We start from the raw sequence: 20,286 nt of genomic DNA on the forward strand, positions 1-20,286 counted from the left end.
AGGATATAATGGACTCGTAATACGGCTGGTGGTATATCCGTCACTTCAGTCACTTTTGGGACGGATTAACAACTCCTCCAAAGTTGTAATCAGGCCCTATGTTTCTGAAAGTTGGAATACTATTTAAGAATCTAAAATCATCTCTAGAACTTAATTAAAACTTTTACAAAACTTTTGAAGTCTAAAAGAAATGCTAACAGGGACTAACACAAGGCCCTAGCAGGACTTTTAAAAAATTTGAAAAATAGCTCAAATTTTTAAAATCAGTTTCTAATGACAATTTTTGGAATTTAGTCGTATGCTCAGGTATTGGCTGAGTAGTCCAGCAAATGCAAAGTCTTGTACCCCACCGCTGATCCACCAATGGCGGAAGTTGGCTGTGTATGTACTATTTCAAAGTAAGAAATAGCATGCACAGAGTCCAAAGGTTCCCCTTAGAGGTAAGATAGTGGCAAAAAGAGATAATTCTAATGCTCTATTTTGTGTTAGTGTGGTCGAGCAGCAGGCTTATCAGAGGGTAGTGTTAAGCATTTGTTGTACACACACAGGCAATAAATGAGGAACACACACTCAGACAATTCCAGGCCAATAGGTGTTTTATATAGAAAAATATATTTTCTTAGTTTATTTTAAGAACCACAGGTTCAAGATTTAGAAACAATACTTTAAATGAAAGGTATTTCACTTAGGAACTTTGAATTAGCAAAATAGCATATACAGTTTTCACACAAATGGCAATAAGCTATTTTAAAACTGGACACAGTGCAATTTTCAACAGTTCCTGGGGAGGTAAGTGTTTGTTAGTTTTGCAGGTAAGTAAACCACCTACAGGGTTCAAAGTTGGGTCCAAGGTAGCCTACCGTTGGGGGTTCAGGGCAACCCCAAAGTTACCACACCAGCAGCTCAGGGCCGGTCAGGTGCAGAGGTCAAAGTGGTGCCCAAAACGCATAGGCTTCAATGGAGAAGGGGGTGCCCTGGTTCCAGTCTGCCAGCAGGTAGGTACCCGCGTCTTTGGAGGGCAGACCAGGGGGGGTTTGTAGGGCACCGGGGGGGACACAAGTAAGCACAAAAAGTACACCCTCAGCGGCACAGGGGCGGTAGGGTACAGAGTGCAAACGGGCATCGGGTTTGCAATGTAGTTCAATGGGAGACCCAGGGGTCTCTTCAGCGAAGCAGGCAGGGATAGGGGGGGGGGGCTCCTCGGGGTAGCCACCACCTGGGCAAGGGAGAGGGCCACCTGGGGGTCGCTCCTGCAATGGAGGTCGGATCCTTCAGGTCCTGGGGGCTGCGGGTGCAGTGTCCTTACCAGGCGTCGGGTTCTTAGAAGCAGGCAGTCGCAGTCAGGGGGAGCCTCTGGATTCCCTCTGCAGGCGTCGCTGGGGGGGGCTCAACTCTGGCTACTCACAGGGTCGTAGTCGCCGGGGAGTCCTCCCTGTAGTGTTGGTTCTCCACAAGTCGAGCCGGGGACGTCGGGTGCAGAGTGCAAAGTCTCACGCTTCTGGCGGGAAACGTGTGTTCTTTCAAAGTTGCTTTTTTGTTGCAAAGATGTTTCTTCTTTGGAGCAGAGCCGCTGTCCTCGGGAGTTCTTGGTCCTTTTAGATGCAGGGTAGTCCTCTGAGGCTTCAGAGGTTGCTGGACCCTGTGGAATGCGTTGCTGTTGCAGTTGCAGTTTTTCTTGAAGTGGGGAGAAAGGCCAGTAGAGCTGGGGCCAAAGCAGTTGGTGTCTCCGTCTTCTCTGCAGGATTTTCAGCTCAGCAGTCCTTCTTCGTCTTAGGTTGCAGGAATCTAGTTACCTAGGTTCTGGGAGCCCCTAAATACTCGATTTAGGGGTGTGTTTAGGTCTGGGGGGTTAGCCAATGGCTACTAGCCCTGAGGGTGGCTACACCCTCTTTGTGCCTCCTCCCTGGGGGGAGGGGGGCACATCCCTAATCCTATTGGGGGAATCCTCCATCTGCAAGATGAAGGATTTCTAAAAGTCAGTCACCTCAGGACACCTTAGGGGCTGTCCTGACTGGCCAGTGACGACTCCTTGTTTTTCTCATTATCTCCTCCGGCCTTGCCGCCAAAAGTGGGGCCGGGGCCGGGCAACTCCACTAGCTCGAGTGCCCTGGGGTGCTGTAACAAAGGGGGTGAGCCCTTGAGGCTCACCGCCAGGTGTTACAGTACCTGCAGGGGGAGGTGTGAAGCACCTCCACCCAGTACAGGCTTTGTTACTAGCCACAGAGTGACAAAAGGCATTCTCCCCATGTGGCCAGCAACATGTCTGGTGTGTGGCAGGCTGCTAAACTAGTCAGCCCACAATGAAACTCAGGTATGGTTTCAGGGGGGATCTCTAAGATGCCCTCTGGGGTGTATTTTACAATAAAATGTACACTGGCATCAGTGTGCATTTATTTTGCTGAGAAGTTTGATACCAAACTTGCCAGTTTTCATGCAGCCATAACGGTGCTGTGGAGTTTGTGTTTGACAGACTCCCAGACCATATACTCTTATGGCTACCCTGCACTTACAATGTCTAGGGTTTTGCTTAGACACTGTAGGGTCGTAGTGCTCATGCACCTATGCCCTCACCTATGGTATAGTGCACCCTGCCTTTGGGCTGTAAGGCCTGCTAGAGGGGTGACTTATCTATACCTATAGGCAGTGTGAGGTTGGCATGGCACCCTGAGGGGAGTGCCATGTCGACTTAGTCATTTTCTCCCCACCAGCACACACAAGCTGGCAGGCAGTGTGTATGTGCTGAGTGAGGGGTCTCCAGGGTGGCATAAGACATGCTGCAGCCCTTCGAGACCTTCCCTGGCTTCAGGGCCCTTGGTACCAGGGGTACCAGTTACAAGGGACTTACCTGGATGCCAGGGTGTGCCAATTGTGGAAACAAAGGCACAGGTTAGGGAAAGAACACTGGTGCTGGGGCCTGATTAGCAGGCCTCAGCACACTTTCAAATCATAACTTGGCATCAGCAAAGGCAAAAAGTCAGGGGGTAACCATGCCAAGGAGGCATTTCCTTACACTAACCAAACTGACCTCCCCCAGGAACTGATTTTTGCACGGTGTCCACTTTTAAAATAACTTATTGGCATTTTAACCTATACTGTGTGTACTACTGCTTTAATTCAAAGTTCCATGCTTACCTGTGTGAAGTACCTTGCATTTTCTGTACTTACCTCAAATCTTGAATCTTGTGGTTCTAAAATAAACGATAATTTTCTATATAAAAACTATTGGCCTCGAGTTAAGTCTTTGAATGTGTGTTCCTCATTTATTACCTGTGTGTGTACAACAAATGCTTAACACTACCCTCTTATAAGCCTACTGCTTGACCACACTACCACAAAATAGAGCATTAGAATTATCTAATTTTGCCACTATCAACCTCAAAGAGGAACCCTTGGACTCTGTGCATACTATCTCTTACTTTGAGATAGTATATACAGAGCCAACTTCGTACAGATTGTAACTAAATATGAAGAAGGTGAAGACATCACCAAATGGTTCTCAGCTTTTGATAGGGCTTTTGCAACCAGAAAAGTAAGCAGATCTCACTGGGGAGCTCTCCTTTGGGAAATGTTCACTGGAAAGTGTAGGGATAGACTCCTCACACTCTCTGGAAAAGATGCAGAATCCTATGACCTCAGGAAGGCTACCCTGATTGAGGGCTTTGGATTCTCAACTGAGGAGTACAGGATTAGGTTCAGGGGGACTCAAAAATCCTCGAGCCAGACCTGATTTTGTTGACTTCTCAGTCAAAACACTGGATTGTTGGATTAATGGCAGTGGTGTAAGTGATTATGATGGGCTGTATGATTTATTTATGAAAGAACATCTGTTAAGTAACTGCTTCAATGACCAACTGCACCAACATCTGGTAGACCTATGTCCTATTTCTCCCCACGAATTGGGAAAGAAAGCAGACCACTGGGTCACGACTAGGGTGACCAAGACTTCCACAGGGGGTGACCAAAAGAAAGGGGTCACACAACCTCCCCAGGGGTATGGTGGTGAGACATCCAAGGACAAAAACAAAGAGTCTTCTACAGGGCCCCAAAAACCTGCTGACGAGGGTGGGCCCGAGCCTCTTCACAGTCCACAAATGGGAATAAGGGTAAAAACTTTGATCCCAAGAAGGCCTGGTGTCACAGCTGTAGACAGCATGGACACCAAACTGGAGACAAGGCCTGTCCTAAGAAAAGTCCCACAGCTTCTACTCCAGATAGTACTGGAATAGCCAGTCCCCAGGTGGGATCAACAGTGTGCCCAGAGCAAATCAGGGTCCACACTGAAGCTACTTTAGTCTCAGAGGGTGGGGTGGATTTAGCCACACTTGCTGCCTGGCCGCCTAACATGCAAAAATACAGGCAGCAGCTCTTGATAAATGGAAATAGAGTAGAAGCCCTGAGGGATACAGGTGTCAGTGTCACCATTGTGACAGACAAACTGGTTTCCCCAGGACAGTACCCGCTGGACAGACATATTCAGTCACAAATGCTGACAATGAAACTAAAGTCCATCCCATGGCAATGGTAACTTTAGAATGGGGAGGGGTCACTGGCCTGAAACAGGTGGTAATCTCCTCTGCAATTCCAGTAGCGTGTCTGCTAGGGAATGATCTGGAGTCCTCAGCATGGGCTGAGGTAGAGCTCAAGACCCATGCAGCCGTACTGAGCATCCCTGAACTGGTGTCTGTCAAGACTAGAGCACAGGGTGAAAAAGAAGTGTTGGAGTATGGAATAACGGCTCAACCTTCCAAGAGGAAAGGAAAGAAGACTAGGGGACCAGCTTCTGCACAGTACAAGAAGCAGAACCTCTCTTCTCATAAGATGTTCTATCCCCTGAGGGAACTGAGTCTGTGGAGCTGGAGCCTTATCAGGTAGAGCTCTTGGGCCCAGGGGGACCCTCAAGGGAACAGCTATGTCAGGGACAAAATAGCTGTCCCACTCTTGAAGGCCTAAGACAGCAAGCAGCTGAGCAAGAAAAAGGTAATGTCAGTGGAACCCACAGGGTCTATGGGGAAGATGGACTCCTTTACACTGAGGTAAGATATCCCAAACCTGGTGCCACTAGGGCCTCAGGAGTTTAGGGAGTTCATTCTGACCTTAGCCATGACATCCCCCTTGCTGGGCATTTGGGACAAACCAAGACTTGGGAGAGATTAGTCAACCATTTCTATTGGCCCAATATATCCCAGAAGGTAAAGGCGTTTTGCAGCTCCTGTGTCACCTGTCAAGCCAGTGGTAAGACAGGTGGCCATCCAAAGTCCCCCTCATTCCACTTCCAGTGGTGGGGGTCCCCTTTGAGAGAGTGGGAGTGGACATAGTGGGTCTACTTGAACATCCCACAGCATCAGGGAACCAATATATACTGGTAGTAGTAGATCATGTTACCAGGTACCCTGAGGCAATTCCCCTTAGGTCCACTACTGCCCCTGCAGTAGCAAAAGCATTCATGTATTTTTACTAGAGTGGGATTTCTAAGGAGGTGGTTTCTGACAGGTACCAACTTCATGTCAGCTTACCTGAAACATATGTGGAATGAGTGTGGGGTGACTTATAAGTTCACCACACCATACCATCCACAAACCAATGGTCTTGCAGAAAGGTTCAACAAGACATTGAAGGGCATGATCATGGGGCTCCGTGAAAAACTCAAAAGGAGATGGGATGTCCTCATGCAATGCCTGCTTTTCGCCTACAGAGACGTGCCACAGAAGGGAGTAGGGTTTTCCCCCCTATGAGCTTCTGTTTAGCCATCCTGTAAGGGGACCACTGGCACTTGTAAAAGAAGGCTGGGAGAGACCTCTCCATGAGCCTAAGTAAGATGTAGTGGACTATGTACTGGGCCTCCGCTCCAGGATGGCAGAGTACATGGAAAAGGCAACGAAAAACCTTGAGACCAGCCAACAACTCCAGAAGTTGTGGTATGACCAAAAGACTGCACTGGTTGAGTTTCAGCCAGGGCAGAAAGTCTGGGTTCTGGAGCCTGTGGCTCCCAGGGCACTTCAAGACAGGTGGAGTGGCCCTTACCCAGTGCTAGAGAAAAAGAGCCAGGACACTTTCTTGGCACTAGCAGGACACCCAAGAGGGTGATGCATGTTAACCGCCTTAAGCTCTATAATAAGGCAGACTTAACCATGTTGATGGTTACAGATGAGGACCAGTAAGCAGAGAGTGAACCTCTCACTGACCTCCTCTCAACTGACCCTAAGGATGGCTCAGTTGATGGAGTGATCTACTCAGACACCCTCTCTAGCCAACAGCAAGCTGCCTGCAGGCAAGTCCTCCAGCAGTTTGCTGAGCTCTTTCCTTTGACCCTTGGTCAGACACACCTGTGTACCCATGATGTGGACACAGAAGACAGTTTACCTGTCAAGAATAAAATATTCAGACAGTTGGACCAAGTCAAAGAAAGCATCAAAGTGGAAGTCCACAAGATGCTGGAGTTGAGAGTGATACAGCACTCTGACAGTCCATGGGCTAGCCCAGTGGTCTTGGTCCCCAAACCTCACACCAAGGATGGAAAAAGAGAGATCAGGTTTTGTGTGGACTACAGAGGGCTCAACCCTGTCACCAAGATAGATGCTCACCCCATGACAAGGACAGATGAATTGACAAATTAGGGGCAGCCAAATTCTTATGTACCTTTTACTTGACAGCAGGGTACTGGCAAATCAAAATGGCACCTGGAGCAAAAGAAAAGACAGCATTCTCTACACCTGATGGGCACTATCAGTTTACAGTTATGCCCTTTGGCTTAAAGAATGCCCCTGCCACCTTCCAAAGGTTGGTGAATCAAGTCCTTGCTGGCTTGGAGTCCTTTAGTGCAGCATATCTAGATGATATTGCTGTCTTTAGCTCCAACTGGCAGGATTACCTGGTCCACCTGAAGAAGGTTTTGCAGGCCCTGCAAGCAGCAGGCCTCTCTATCAAGGCATCCAAATGTCAGATAGGGCAGGGTACAGTGGTTTACTTGGGACACCTTGTAGGCGAAGGCCAAGTTCAGCCACTACAACCCAAGATCCAGACTATTCTGGACTGGGAAGCTCCAAAAACCTAGACTCAAGTCATGGCATTCCTTGGCTTGACTGGCTACTACAGGAGGTTTGTGAAGGGATCTGGATCCATAATGAACCCCTCACAGAACTTACCTCCAAGAAAATGCCTAGAAAAGGTAAGTGGACCTTGGACTGTCAAAAGGCCTTTGATACCCTGAAAGAAGCTATATGTTCAGCACCAGTTTTGAAAGCTCCAGATTATTCAAAGCAGTTCATTGTGCAGACTGATGCCTTTGAGCATGGGATAGTATCCCAAACCAATGATGAGGGTCTTGACCAGTCTGTTGCTTTTATTAGCAGGAGGTTACTCCCCAGGGAGCAGCGTTGGAGTGCCATTAAAAGTAAGGCTTTTACTGTTGTTTTGTCCCTGAAGAAGTTGAGACCATACCCGTTTGGAACTCACAGTCCAAACTGACCACTGACTTTACAGATGGCTTATGCAGATGAAAGGAGAGAACCCTAAACTGTTGAAGTGGTCCATATCCCTACAGGGAATGGACCTTGTAGTGGAACACAGACCTGGGACTGCCCATGACAATGGAGATGGGCTTTCCAGGTTCTTCCACTTAGAAAATGAAGACTCTCTTGGGAAAGGTTAGTCTCATCCTCTTTCGTTTGTGGGGTGGGTGCGTGTGTGTGTAGGAAAATGCCACTGTTGGCATGGTTACCCCCTAACGTTTTGCCTTTTGTTGATGCCAGTTATGAGTGAAAGTGTGCTGGGACCCTGCTAACCAGGCCCCAGCACCAGTGTTCTTTCCCTAAAAATGTACCATTGCTTCCACAATTGGCACAGCCCTGGGACACAGATAAGTCGCTTGTAAATGGTACCCCTTGTACCAAAGGCCCTGTGACCAGGGAAGGTCTCTAAGGGCTGCAGCAAGTATTATGCCATCATGGGGGCCCCTCACAAAGCACATGCACACTGCCTCACAGCTTGTGTGTGCTGGTGGGGAGAAAAAGACTAAGTCGACATGGCACTCCTCTCAGAGTGCCATGCCACCCTCACACTGCCTGTGGCATAGGTATGTCACCCCTCTAGCAGGCCTTACAGCCATAATGCAGGGTGCACTATACCACATAATGGCTACACTGAATACTGAGAAGTTTGATCTCAAACTTCTCAGCACAATAAATCCACTGATGCCAGTGTGGGATTTATTGAGAAATGCACACAGAGGGCATCTTAGAGATGCTCCCTGTATACCAGTCCGACTACCAGTGCTAGGCTGGCCAGTTTCTGCCAGCCTGCCACATCCGGATGGGTTTCTGGCCACATGGGGTGAGTGCCTTTGTCACTCTGTGGCCAGGAACAAAGCCTGTACTGGGTGGAGGTGCTTCACACTTCCTCCTGCAGGAACTGTAACACCTGGCAGTGAGCCTCAAAGGCTCAAGCCTGGTGTTACAGCACCCCAGGGCACTCCAGCTAGTGGAGATGCCCGCACCTCCGGGCACAGCCCCCACTTTTGGCGGCAAGTCCGGAGGAGATAATGAGAAAAACAAGGAGTCACCACCCTCCAGCCAGGACAGCCCCTAAGATGTCCTGAGCTGAGGTGACCCCTGCTTAGGACATCCTCCATCTTGTTTTGGAGTATTCCCCCCAATAGGATCAGGGATGTGCCTCCCCCTCCCCACAGGGAGGAGACACAAAGAGGGTGTAGCCACCCTCAAGGACAGCAGCCATTGGCTGCTTCCCCCAGACCTAAACACACCCCTAAATGGAATATTTAGGGGAAGACCATGAACCTAGGAAACTAGATTCCTGACGACCTACAACAAGAAGGATTGCTGACCTGAAAGCCCTGCAGAGACGACGGAGACAACAACTGCCTTGCCCCCAGCCCTACCGGCCTGCCTCCAGACTCAAAGAACCTGCACAGTGACGCATCCAGCGAGACCAGTGACCTCTGAGGACTCAGAGGACTGACCTGCACCCAAAGGACCAAGAAACTCCCACGGACAGCGGCTCTGTCCAAGAAACCAAGAAACAAGCATTGTTAAAGGGACTCCAGCCTCACTATGGAAGCGTGAGTTCCAAACACCCTGCACCTGACGCCCCTGGCTCGTGTCCAGAAGAACCAACACTGCAGAGAGGACCCCCAGGTGACTAACGACCTAGACACCCTGAGTCGGCCTCCTTGAACCCCCACAGCAAAGCCTGCAGAGAAGATCCAGAGGCTCCACCTGACCCCGACTGCCCGGTAACAAAGGAACCAGACGCCAGGAAGAAGCACTGCACCCGCTACCCCCAGGCCCAAGAGAAACCAACTAGTGGTGCAGGAGTGACCAGCAGGTGGCCACCCTCCTTGCCCAGTCGGTGGCTGGCCCGAGAAGCCCCCCTGTGCCCTGCCTGCATCTCCTGTGACCCCCAGGTCTCTCTATTGATTCCTATCTGAATCCCAACACCTAATTCACACACTGCATCCAGCCGCCCCTGTGCCGCTGAGGGTGTATTTTGTGTGTCTGTTTGTGAACCCTCTCCCTCCCCCCCCCCCCGGTCTGCTCCCCGAGGACGCAGGTACTTACCTGCTAGCAGACTGGAACCGGAGCACCCCATGTCCCCATAGGCGCCTATGTTATTTGGGCCCTACTGTGACCTCTGCACCTGACCGGCCCTGTGTTGCTGGGTGTTTGGGGTTGACTTGAACCCCCAACAGTGGGCTGTCTATGCCCAGGAGACTCAACTTTTAAGTGCTTTACTTACCTGAAAAACTAACTATTACTTACCTCTCCCAGGAACTGTTGATTTTTGCAGTGTCCACTTTTAAAATAGCTTATTGCCATTTTTGACAAAACTGTGTACACTACTGTTCTAATTCAAAGTTCCATACTTACCTGTGTGAAGTACCTTATAATTTATGTACTTACCTAAATTCTGAATTTTGTGGTTCTAAAATAAATTAAGAAAATAATATTTCTCTATATAAAAACCTATTGGCCTGGAGTAAGTCTTTGAGTGTGTATTCCTCATTTATTGCCTGTGTGTGTACAACAAATGCTTAACACTACCCTCTGATAAGCCTACTACTCGACCACACTACCACAAAATAGAGCATTAGAATTTTCTATTATTGCCTCTGTCAAGCCTCTTGGGGAACCCCTTGGACTCTGTGCACAATATCTCTCACTTTGAGATAGTATATACACAGAGCTAACTTCCTACATGTGCAATCTCTCAAAGTGAGAAATACATGAGCTCAAAACATTGAATCTAACAGCTTTTCCTAGGACTGCCTTACTGCTTAAAAAAAATTGCTGTGCACGGTTAGAAATTAATAAAGCACAGTTTGATTACCTTGGTAGAAACGGAAGAAACTGCCACTTTCAATGCACATGAAGAACAGAACCAAAAGACGATACAACCAGGAGAATGCACAGCGCTGTGAACACCTCAGACATATAAATCAGAGTTTGCTATTTTTAAATAACATGAATATCTCTTCACGTGTTAAAAATGTAGATTTATACATTGCTGCTGCAGACTTTGAGCCACCAGAAACCCTGTTGTTTTTCTGTTTTTTACAAAGTCGTTGAGTTGGGATATCTTTTTGTAATCATCCACGAGGTGGCGCCAGAGACCAGGAAGAAAACATCTGCCAGCTGCTGAAGTTAATAAAAGAAATAAGCAAGGACGGCGCCGCTGCTGCAACATCCTGTGATTCTGTACAAGGCGCTTATCTTGCCGTACCTGAAGACACAGCCTGACATCTGACCTCTGTCTTTGAATGCACAACAAAAGTAGAAAGATAAGAACAAGATTTACAAGCCTGCGTACAGGAAGGGAGCACTCGGAAAGATACTGGTATATAACGTTTTGGCATGGGGAAGGAGGAAGTGAACCTGGGGAGCTTAAGCCAGCAAATGGAAAGCAAGAAAACATGAGTTACAAACCACAAAGCCAATGGCAACCAACAGGCAGAATCCATTCCTAGGTCAAGTTTCTGAATGTCCCCAAGATGTTTTTCGCATGCCTAGACAGCTGTGCCATCTGGTAGGCTTCGACCTAAAAAGAACGGTTGCTCCAGCAAAAGTAGAAAGGCCAGAGAATAACCTTTCATAATGCCCATTGTAAGGCCCTGTTGGTCAAAGATAAAGAGCATGTACAAGAGCTTTGCTCGTTACGGAGTATCCATGCGAATGCCATTCCAGGCCACACACTTCTCGCTGCGGCTAGCGTAAATGGATTTTGGGAAAGGACGCCTGGTAGCAAGTATGGTGTCCACCACTTCAGGCACCTGATCCCACACCATCAGTCGCCACCTTTCACCCTTCATACAAGTAGGTGTGCATTGGGCAGATTCATGTCAAACACTGTTGGAAATGGCCCTTTTGCAGGGTTATCCCCAAACGTTTTGCCTCAGACCTCTGTTTTTGATTGTGTACTGCATTTCGTTTTTGCTGGCTTTAGGACTCTGGGCACTTTACCACTGCTGATTAATGCTAAAGTGCAAGTGCTCCCTGAGTAAATCATATTGGTAATTGTCTTTTCCATGATTGGCATATTTGATTTACAAGCAAGTCCCTAGTAAAGTGCACTGTGTGCGCCCAGGGCCCGTAAATCAAATGCTACTAGTGGGCCTGTAGCACTGATTGTGCCACTCACATCAGTAGCCCTGTAAACATGTCTCACATTGTACTGTTTGTGTGGGCAGTTCTATACTGCCAATTCGACCTAGCAAGTGCACCGACTTGCCAGGCCCAAATCTTCCCTTCTCCTTCATGTACGTCACCGCTAGGATAGGCCCCAGGCAGCCCCATGGAAAGGGTGCAGTGTATTTAAAAGGTAGGACTTGTATTGGTGTGGTTTATATGTCCTGAAAGTGAAATACTGCTAAATTTGTTTTTCACTATTGCAAGGCCGATCTCTCCCACAGCCACAGGGTAACATGGAGATTGCCTTGAAATATTTTAAGTGTATTTTCCCATTGGAAGCAGATAGAGTTATGGAGTTTGGGGTCTCTGAACTCACATTTTAAAAACACATCTTTTGATGAAGTTAATTTTTGAATGGTAAGTTTGAAAATGCCACTTTTAGAAGTGGGCATTTTCTTGCTTAATCATTCTGGGCCTCTGCCTGTCTGTGTAATACAAGTCTGGGCCAGGATGACAGTTGTGCTGTTTGTGAATTCACTCTAGAGAGTTACACAAAGGAAGACCAGGTGTGCCATGTATATCCTGATGGGTCTTCCTAGGCTAGAGTGGTGGGAGGAGCTGACACTTGCACCTGAATAGGGCTGTGCCTGTCCTTACACAAAGCAGTCTCTAACCCCCTGGAGTGTGTTTGGGGTCAGGGCAGGGAAAGGCAGGGTCTTGTGCACTACATATACTTCTCTTTGAGGTTTTCCTACTTCAAAGACAGAAATGGGTATAAGTACTGGACCTCTGACACCACATAGTTAGAATCCTTCTGGGCTGAGGAAATTCTACCAGGAAGAGGAGCTGGATGCTGTAGGAGGGACTGCCACTTTGCTGGTTGCTTTGCTGTGCTGGCCTGCTGCTTCTGTCTTGGGAGTGAAAGGACCAGACTTTGCTTTCTACATCCTGTTTCCAAGGTTCTTTAAGGGCTTGAACTGAGCTTGCCTCCTGTTAAGAAGTCTAAGGGACGTCAAAGACTTCCTCTGCCAGTGCCTGGGCTCTTCTGCTTAAAGTCCTGACTTGCCAAGTGGTGCCAACTCCAGTCCCTGGGCCCTGGAAGTGTGAGCTGGTGACCTGAAGGAGAACATCCATGCACTGACACCTGAAAAAGTGACGCAGCACCTGTTTCCCGATGGCCCCATCAACTCAGCCCGTCTGGACTTTTCCAGGCACTGTCCCTGGATGTAAATTTTCTCATCGACCCCACAGTGCAGTAAGGAACAGAGGGTGCGTGTCCAGAAATCAATGCAGCGACTTTCCTGCGAGGAAATAATCTGCGCATCACCTCCCCTGTCAGTTAGGAACTGACGCATCACCTTTCCTGCGAGCAAAGAATCAATGCGTCACATCCCCTGCCAGTAAGGACCAGACACATTGCTTTCCTTTTTCAGCGCTTCACCTCCCCTGCGGCCCGCACTGTATTTATTTTTTGACACATCCCAGGTACTTTGTCTTGAAAAGATACAACCACTGATTCCTGTGGACTAAGACTCATTTAAACCTTTAAACAGAAAAGTGATATCTTTACTTTTGTAGGTTGTTTTTTTGTCATTTCGGTCTTGATTGCTCAGACACTTATTGGCTATTTTCCTAAACTGGTGTGGAGGACTTTTGTAGTGTTTTCACTGATATTGTTTGTGTGTGTACAAATACTTTACACATTGCCTCTGAGATAAACCTAACTGCCCTTGTAAAGCTACCAAGTTGGTGAGCAGAAGGTATCTTGGCTGTGAGGCTCCCTCACCCTGACTATAGTGAGGGTCCCTATTTGCACAGGGTGCAAACCACTGCCAACTAGAGACCCCATTCCTAACAAGGATCCTGCCCTGCTGCTGAGACAGGAGATCCTCACACAGTGGCAGCCCGGTGGAGGACAGATGCGCATGCCCAGAAGGTCTGGTTCCCACACTCCCCTGACCCAATCCAAAGCCACTAGGATACCTTGGACCTAGTCACTCATTATCTTTTTCAGAGCTTGGGGCAGATGAGGAAATACGTACAAGAGCCATGTGTTCCACTCCCCTAACAAGTGTTCTAGTGGAAACTCCAATTCTCAAAACGTTTGACAGTGCATGTTTTTTACAGTGGCAAAAAGATCTAGCCAGGGTTCTGCCCACACTAGGATGGAGAGACCACTCGCAATCTGCCAGACGCAGCCACACGGCCTGCTCTGGCTTTCAGGAAACCTTCTGGTAGTTCGCTATCAGGAAATCGCCCTGGCATTCCAAGCATCTTTGCTTGACAGGTCATAAAGCCTACTCTGCCTTGCTTGTTAAAATACCACAGGGCAGCACTGTTGTTCTTGAGATCTTGTTCCAGCCTCCCTTTGCTGGATGGGGGGGGGGGGGGGGAGGCTTTCAGAGCCAGGTGAATGGCCGCAATTCAATCAGATTTATCTAAAGCTAGCCCTCTACCGTAGACCAAAGTCCCCTGATCTCCAGCTCCCAGCCCAGCAGGAATGCATACATCACGATCGTCCAATCTAGGTGGGGAAGGGAGAGCGTCCTGTCACTTGACAATTTGCATATCTCATGCTGTCTCCTCCCAGACTTGGGTAGCATTGATCGGATTGCCGTGTTACTGGTCCCACTGGAACGTCAAATTGCATTGCAGAGGTGCACTTGTCTCCCAGTGAAGCTGACAAAGACTATGTAGGAGGCCTGAAACATCAGGTTCATAGACTGAATGTCCTGGACTTATTATAGCGGAGGAAAAGCCCTGAACTCCACTGTGAGTACTGCTCCAATGAATGACTGCCTCTGCGAGGGAGTCAGGTGGGACCTTTTTTCAGTGACAGGGAACCCCAAAGATGTCAAGAGATTTGCTGTCACCTGGAGGTGGCCAAACAGAGATCCAACAGGGTCAGTCGGCTCCAGTCCCTCAAGCAGAAGTATGTCTGGCAGCCCTGCAGCATGATGGGGCATCAAGGCCTGCGAGAGGAAGCCGGCACCACCTTGAAAGGTTATATCATTGATTCCCTGAAGGTCTCTATCTGCAGTGGGGTCGACAACCGTGGCCTGAGAACTCTGAGCGCGCCAGGAGCAGCCTCAGATTTGGACCATGAAAGTGGAGTCAAGTCCTTCAAGTGCAGATGGCGTGACTTCGCAAGAGAGGGGAAGTGACAGGAACAAGTCTTGCATGGACTTCTTGTATTTGTCTTACTTTTCAGCCACACTTCAGGTATTTACGAAGGTGATGTGGGTGCTTGCGAGCCATCTTTGTAGATCAGGGATGCATGAACTCATTAGAGAACTGGTTGGCTGCTGAAGAAAGGTTCACTGCAGAGGGGTCTCTAGGAGACCTATGACAGACCTTCAGTGAGTGTTTGAAAGCTGGTGCAATCAACGTTATCTCTGTACCCGCTGGCAATACAACATTTTTATGTATTGTGACTTATGACAAGTCAACCTTCAAACAACAGAAACCTTGAAGTATATTCGTAATATTCTGAATCCAACACTAGACAGGAAGGCAGTGCACATCATGTGATCTACAACACTGCATGCTGCAAACACTGGGCTACACAAGTTATTGTGTGCTTAAAAATAATCTAAATATTTGGAATTTTTAACTAAAGGGTCACCTATAAAAACCCTCATGGGAATACAGTTGATTTTAAATGCCAATGGAATTATTTTCCAGAAACAACAGGGGTAACTAAAAATCTCCCTGAAATAAAGTTCACCTCAAATCCTACCTCAATTGATATAGCTAACAAGTTTCATGTGGCCATTTAATAGTTAGCAAGAAATATCCATGAAACCAAGCTAATTGCACTTAAGTGTCCATAAACATTGAACTACAAAATTCCTTAAATGTATATTTTTAAGTTTAACTCTACCTCAAATGGGTTATCAACAAAACACATTGAGATGCTCACAAGAATCTGAAACCTGTATGAAATAGTCAACCCCACATGACCTGTAACAGGTGGTAAGCTTCAAACTCCCCCCCCCCCCCCACCTCCCCAAAGTTGGCACAGCGAAACCAATATCTCTCACAATCCACAGGAAGACAGCAGACACAACTGTTCAAACAGAAGCAGTCTGGGCACAGGTAAGACCAGCGCACTGATGGCAGGTAAGCACTCAGTCATTCAAAATTAAAATAAATGACAAATTTATTTTTAAAAACACAATGGCAGGAATTTTGATTTTCTGTACAAAAATGCATAAACACTGGATAAAAGGAAGATAAACAGCCCCCCCTCAAAGAACACTGGCCTTAAAAACAAAAGGAATAGCAAAACGAGTTTGGATGAAGAAAATACTTGAAATACAAAAATATCAATCTCTGCTGGGTTCTTGTAAAATCTTTGGTCTTTACGCCACATGGCATCATGGTGGGATGAACGGGATGGAAAACGACGCACCTCATATGCGTTGCGAATAACGGATATATTTACAAAGTGCCCTCACAACGGCTTACAGGCAAGTGCTTGAGTAAGACAACGGACCCCACAGATGGGCAGTGACATGAACTACAAACCTTGTCCGGAGCCCCGCCCGCAGTGGCAGTGTGAGAGCATGGCCTGCTGCCCCCCACCCCCATACCTCACCCGCTGTGGGACAGGGCAACCTCAGTGTGCAACAGTGGCCTGATGTCCATTGGTCCCTAAAAGACATGGGTCAGCCTGAAGAGCGTTCGCCGCACTCTGAGGTGGTCTGGCCGCAGAAGGTGTCCCGTCTGACTGTCAGGCCTCCTCCGCTGGGGTTGGCAGGCCAGGGAAGAGATAGAGATCCTTGCATAGGGTGCTGCTGTACTCCGACATCTCCTTGCAGCGGTGGAACTCTGTGCCAGGGGCATAGCCTTCCCTCTCCTTGATCATGCCGTTCACCTGTGGCGTGGGGAAGGAGACAGAAGAAGAAAGAAAGCGTCAAGTCTTGGCCAAGATTCATCTGCATCCTCTAATTCTTAAACTGATCAAGAGCTCCAGGGCAGGGTAACATAAAACATTAAGCAATGAATGAAGAACAGGAGTGATTACACAAAGGAATGAGTCTTGAGCCGACAGATCTTCAAAGGTGCACTGACCAGAAGAGCACGTCCACTGAGGGCCCTGTCTGGAGAGCAGCACACGAAGAAGGGTGGGCAGCATGTGTGGCTGCTACAGACATTTCAGCATGCCACGCAGGCCTCAGACTAGATCAGCACACAAGCACTAGGCAAGAGGCAAGTGTGGGCTCTGGGCTCAGAATCGGTACATTTTCCTTTGGGATTGGAGGAGAGGCAGACATTTGATTGTGACATTACATTCTGACCACCATAGGGGTGCAGACCCGAATCCTATGGCATCCGGCCCTTATCCGGTGGGGTGTAACCCTTCTAGTATCACACCCTGACCACCAGGGGAGTATGCTGTCAACCCCTCTGGTACCCTTCCTTGACCAACAGGGGGCTGAAAGTACCCAACTCCTCTGGCATTCAGCCCTCACCACCAGAGCGTTACCAGTTCCCCACCTTGGTCACAGGAGGGTGTCAGCACCCATCCTCTCTGGCATCACGCACGACCACGAAGGCGTGGAAGTACACAACACCTCTGGCATCAGCCCTCACCACCAGAGCGTTACCAGTTCCCCACCTTGGTCACAGGAGGGTGTCAGCACCCAACCTCTCTGGCATCACGCACGACCACGAAGGCGTGGAAGTACACAACTCCTCTGGCATTCAGCCCTCACCACCAGAGCGTTACCAGTTCCACACCTTGGTCACAGGAGGGTGTCAGCACCCAACCTCTCTGGCATCACGCACGACCACGAAGGCGTGGAAGTACCCAACTCCTCTGGCATCAGCCCTCACCACCAGAGCGTTACCAGTTCCCCACCTTGGTCACAGGAGGGTGTCAGCACCCATCCTCTCTGGCATCACGCCCGACCACGAAGGCGTGGAAGTACACAACACCTCACCCAGGCTCTGGTTCCCTCCTGTCATAGGTTTCTATCTGAATTCAAGAGCAGTGGAATATCCCAAACACTTTATGGCACGTTTACCAAATGAAAAAACATTACAACAAAGAATAAATGTAATTTGTCAAAATAAGTAATACAATACAGATGACAGAAAACACTACTGTTTTGTAAGATTTTTAGAATTGAAAAAATCAAAGCAAGATGAAGTCTGTAACATACGTGTTATGCAGAGTAAAAAACTGATACAGCAGCAAATAACTGACAAACACCCGTTTGCATTTCTTCTGAGCTCACAACTTATAGACGCCTCCAAGTACACACGATTGTTGTGCACAGTAGTCCAAAAGAACAATGTCATGATAGTGGTTATCAGGCAGATGGAGTAGTCAGTGCAGTGGACATTCCCACTACAACACTGACTAGTTCACAAAAATAACTATAGTAAAAACACTACCACAAGACTGCTCACAAAAAAACACAGGTTAGAGGGACGTTAAGTTAGGTTCAGATTTTACACGCACAAAACCATAGAAGTTCAACAGTTATACTAATGGCATGAAACTATACCTCCTCTGGAGGACCGAGCCACACTCCAGCAACAGCCCAGTGTTCAGCGTATTCTGGTGCAACTTTGTGCATCAGGTCCGGGTCCCTGGTGCTGCACAGCAGTGATAGGCGTTGGGCTGAAGAATCTGGGCTACCGACTGTAGGAAGCTGGCTCGCTATCTAGAATACCAAAATGACGTATGTAGGCAGGGTTCAGGTATTCCCTTATGAGTGGACAGGGGCTTGCTCTACCAATCCCAAGGTGCTCTTTTAGGGGGTAGTGTGGTCTGTAGGAAAGTACCCTCTTTTTGCATAGTCAGTATGTTTTGACCGTGTTCACTGGATCCTGCTAGCCAGGATCCCAGTGACCGTACTCTCGCCCTTTAAATTTGGTTGCTTGGATTTCACACACCCCAACATTTGGCACACTGGTGCCCCCATATAAGTCCCTAGTATATAGAACCCAGGTACCCAGGGCATTGGTACACCAGGGGTTCCCCATGGGCTGCAGCATGTATTATGCCACCCAGGGAAGCCACTGCAGATGGGTGACAAGGTGCATGCACCGTTTCACAACAGGTCACTAAGCCACCCCTATGGTAGGCCGCTGCAGCCCAAAGGTTAGGGAGCAGGTGCCTGCGTTTGAGGCCCCCCTGCATCAGCAGACATGTCCCTACAAACTCCACCTCCATTGTACTGGACTTCGTAAGAGCAGGCAAGCCATTTTACCCGTGTACTGGACATAGTCATTACCCTGTGTCCACCTACTTGATAGTAACTCCGAACCTGGGCATGTTTAGTGTCAAACCTGTCAGAATCAAACCCCAATACTAATGCCAGTATGGTTGTACGATTCCATGCACTCTGGGGCTCCTTAAAGGACCCCCCAGTATTGCTCCTACCAGTTTTCCAGGGTTTTTCAGGCCGCCGGCTGCTGCCACCCCTCAAAAAGGTTTATGCCCTCCTGCTGCTTGAACAGCTCATGCAGAGGAAGGCAGAACAAAGGATTTCCTGTGGGAGAGGGAGGTAAGAACCACTCCCTTAGAAATAGGTGGTACATGGCTGGCGAGGGGAACCCTCCCCAAACCACTGGTTTGCTTTGAAGGGCACATTTGGTGCCCTTCTTGCATAAACCGGTCCACCAGCCCAGGGACCCCCAGTCCCTGCTCTGGTGCGAAACTGGACAAAGGAAAGTTGAGTTACCACTCCCCTGTCCATCACCACCCATGTGCCCAGAGTTCCTCCAGGCGGCCACTCGATTCTGCCATCTTGGAAACAAGATGAGCAGAGGCCCCTGGGAGCCTCCTCCTGATAGGTGGTCACCGTGCAAGGTGACCAAACCCCATTTTAGGGCTATTTAGGGACTCCTTCGAGGGTGGATTCCCCAAATTCAGCATGCAAGACTCCACCAGGACTCCTCCTCCAAGCTTACTTCTGCTCCTGACCACCGTAACCGCAACTGGACACTTCAGGAACAGACAAGACTGCAACTCCCAAGACTAGCTCGCCTTGCAACATTGTTTCACCTGCTCCTTCCAGCAACTGCAACATTTCCCCGGCTGTGCATCCTCTGGGGTCAGCAAGACTTGCTGCACTAGGAAACCAGAGGGAATCTCCCTTGGAGTGAAGGAGTCACTCTCCTGCATCTGCAGCGAACTACAGCAATGACATCTGGCTGCAAGGATCTCTTCTCCTGTGGAACTGCGTGGATCCTGCATCACAGGTGGTGGTCTGGAGTGGTCACCTTGGTGCTCTCTGCCCACTGTCCATCTTGGGAGATGGTGAGCCCTTGACTCTCCTTGCGGGACAGCACCACTGTGCACCGCTACTCTTGCAGCTACCAAGGCTTGTTGTCACCTGCTTCAATAGGATCTTGAGGCTCCGAGTAGCCCTGGCCCTAGCACTTCAACCTTGCAAGGACAGTCTCTCCTCTGCTGCTCCAGCAACATGGGACTCCGCTCCAGGCGTGCTGATTGGGCCTCAATGCAACTTACTGTGTCTGCTGCCAATGGGTTGCCTATGGGGGCTGCAACTGCTTCTGTTGGCTCTACCGACTGCTGATGGTCAGCCCATACTCCTCTCTAAGGGCCGAGTCACCTGGAACTTGCTGGTCCTCTTCAGCCTTGCAACTCTTCTTTTGCCTTCTCTTG

General features: G+C 48.7%; 1 protein-coding gene across 1 annotated transcript in view; it reads right to left on the reverse strand.

Moving 5' to 3' along the window:
• Window positions 1-15,783: 15,783 nt before the first annotated feature.
• CASP2 (caspase 2) overlaps window positions 15,784-20,286 on the reverse strand; it is a 224,650-nt gene continuing 220,147 nt past the window's right edge. The window contains exon 11 of the mRNA XM_069242657.1: window positions 15,784-16,518. Coding sequence (XP_069098758.1) covers window positions 16,375-16,518 — 144 coding nt within the window. The 3' untranslated portion in view covers window positions 15,784-16,374. The remainder of the gene's footprint in view (window positions 16,519-20,286) is intronic.

Source organism: Pleurodeles waltl, chromosome 7, assembly GCF_031143425.1.
Source record: "Pleurodeles waltl isolate 20211129_DDA chromosome 7, aPleWal1.hap1.20221129, whole genome shotgun sequence".
Taxonomy (NCBI): Eukaryota; Metazoa; Chordata; class Amphibia; order Caudata; family Salamandridae; genus Pleurodeles; species Pleurodeles waltl.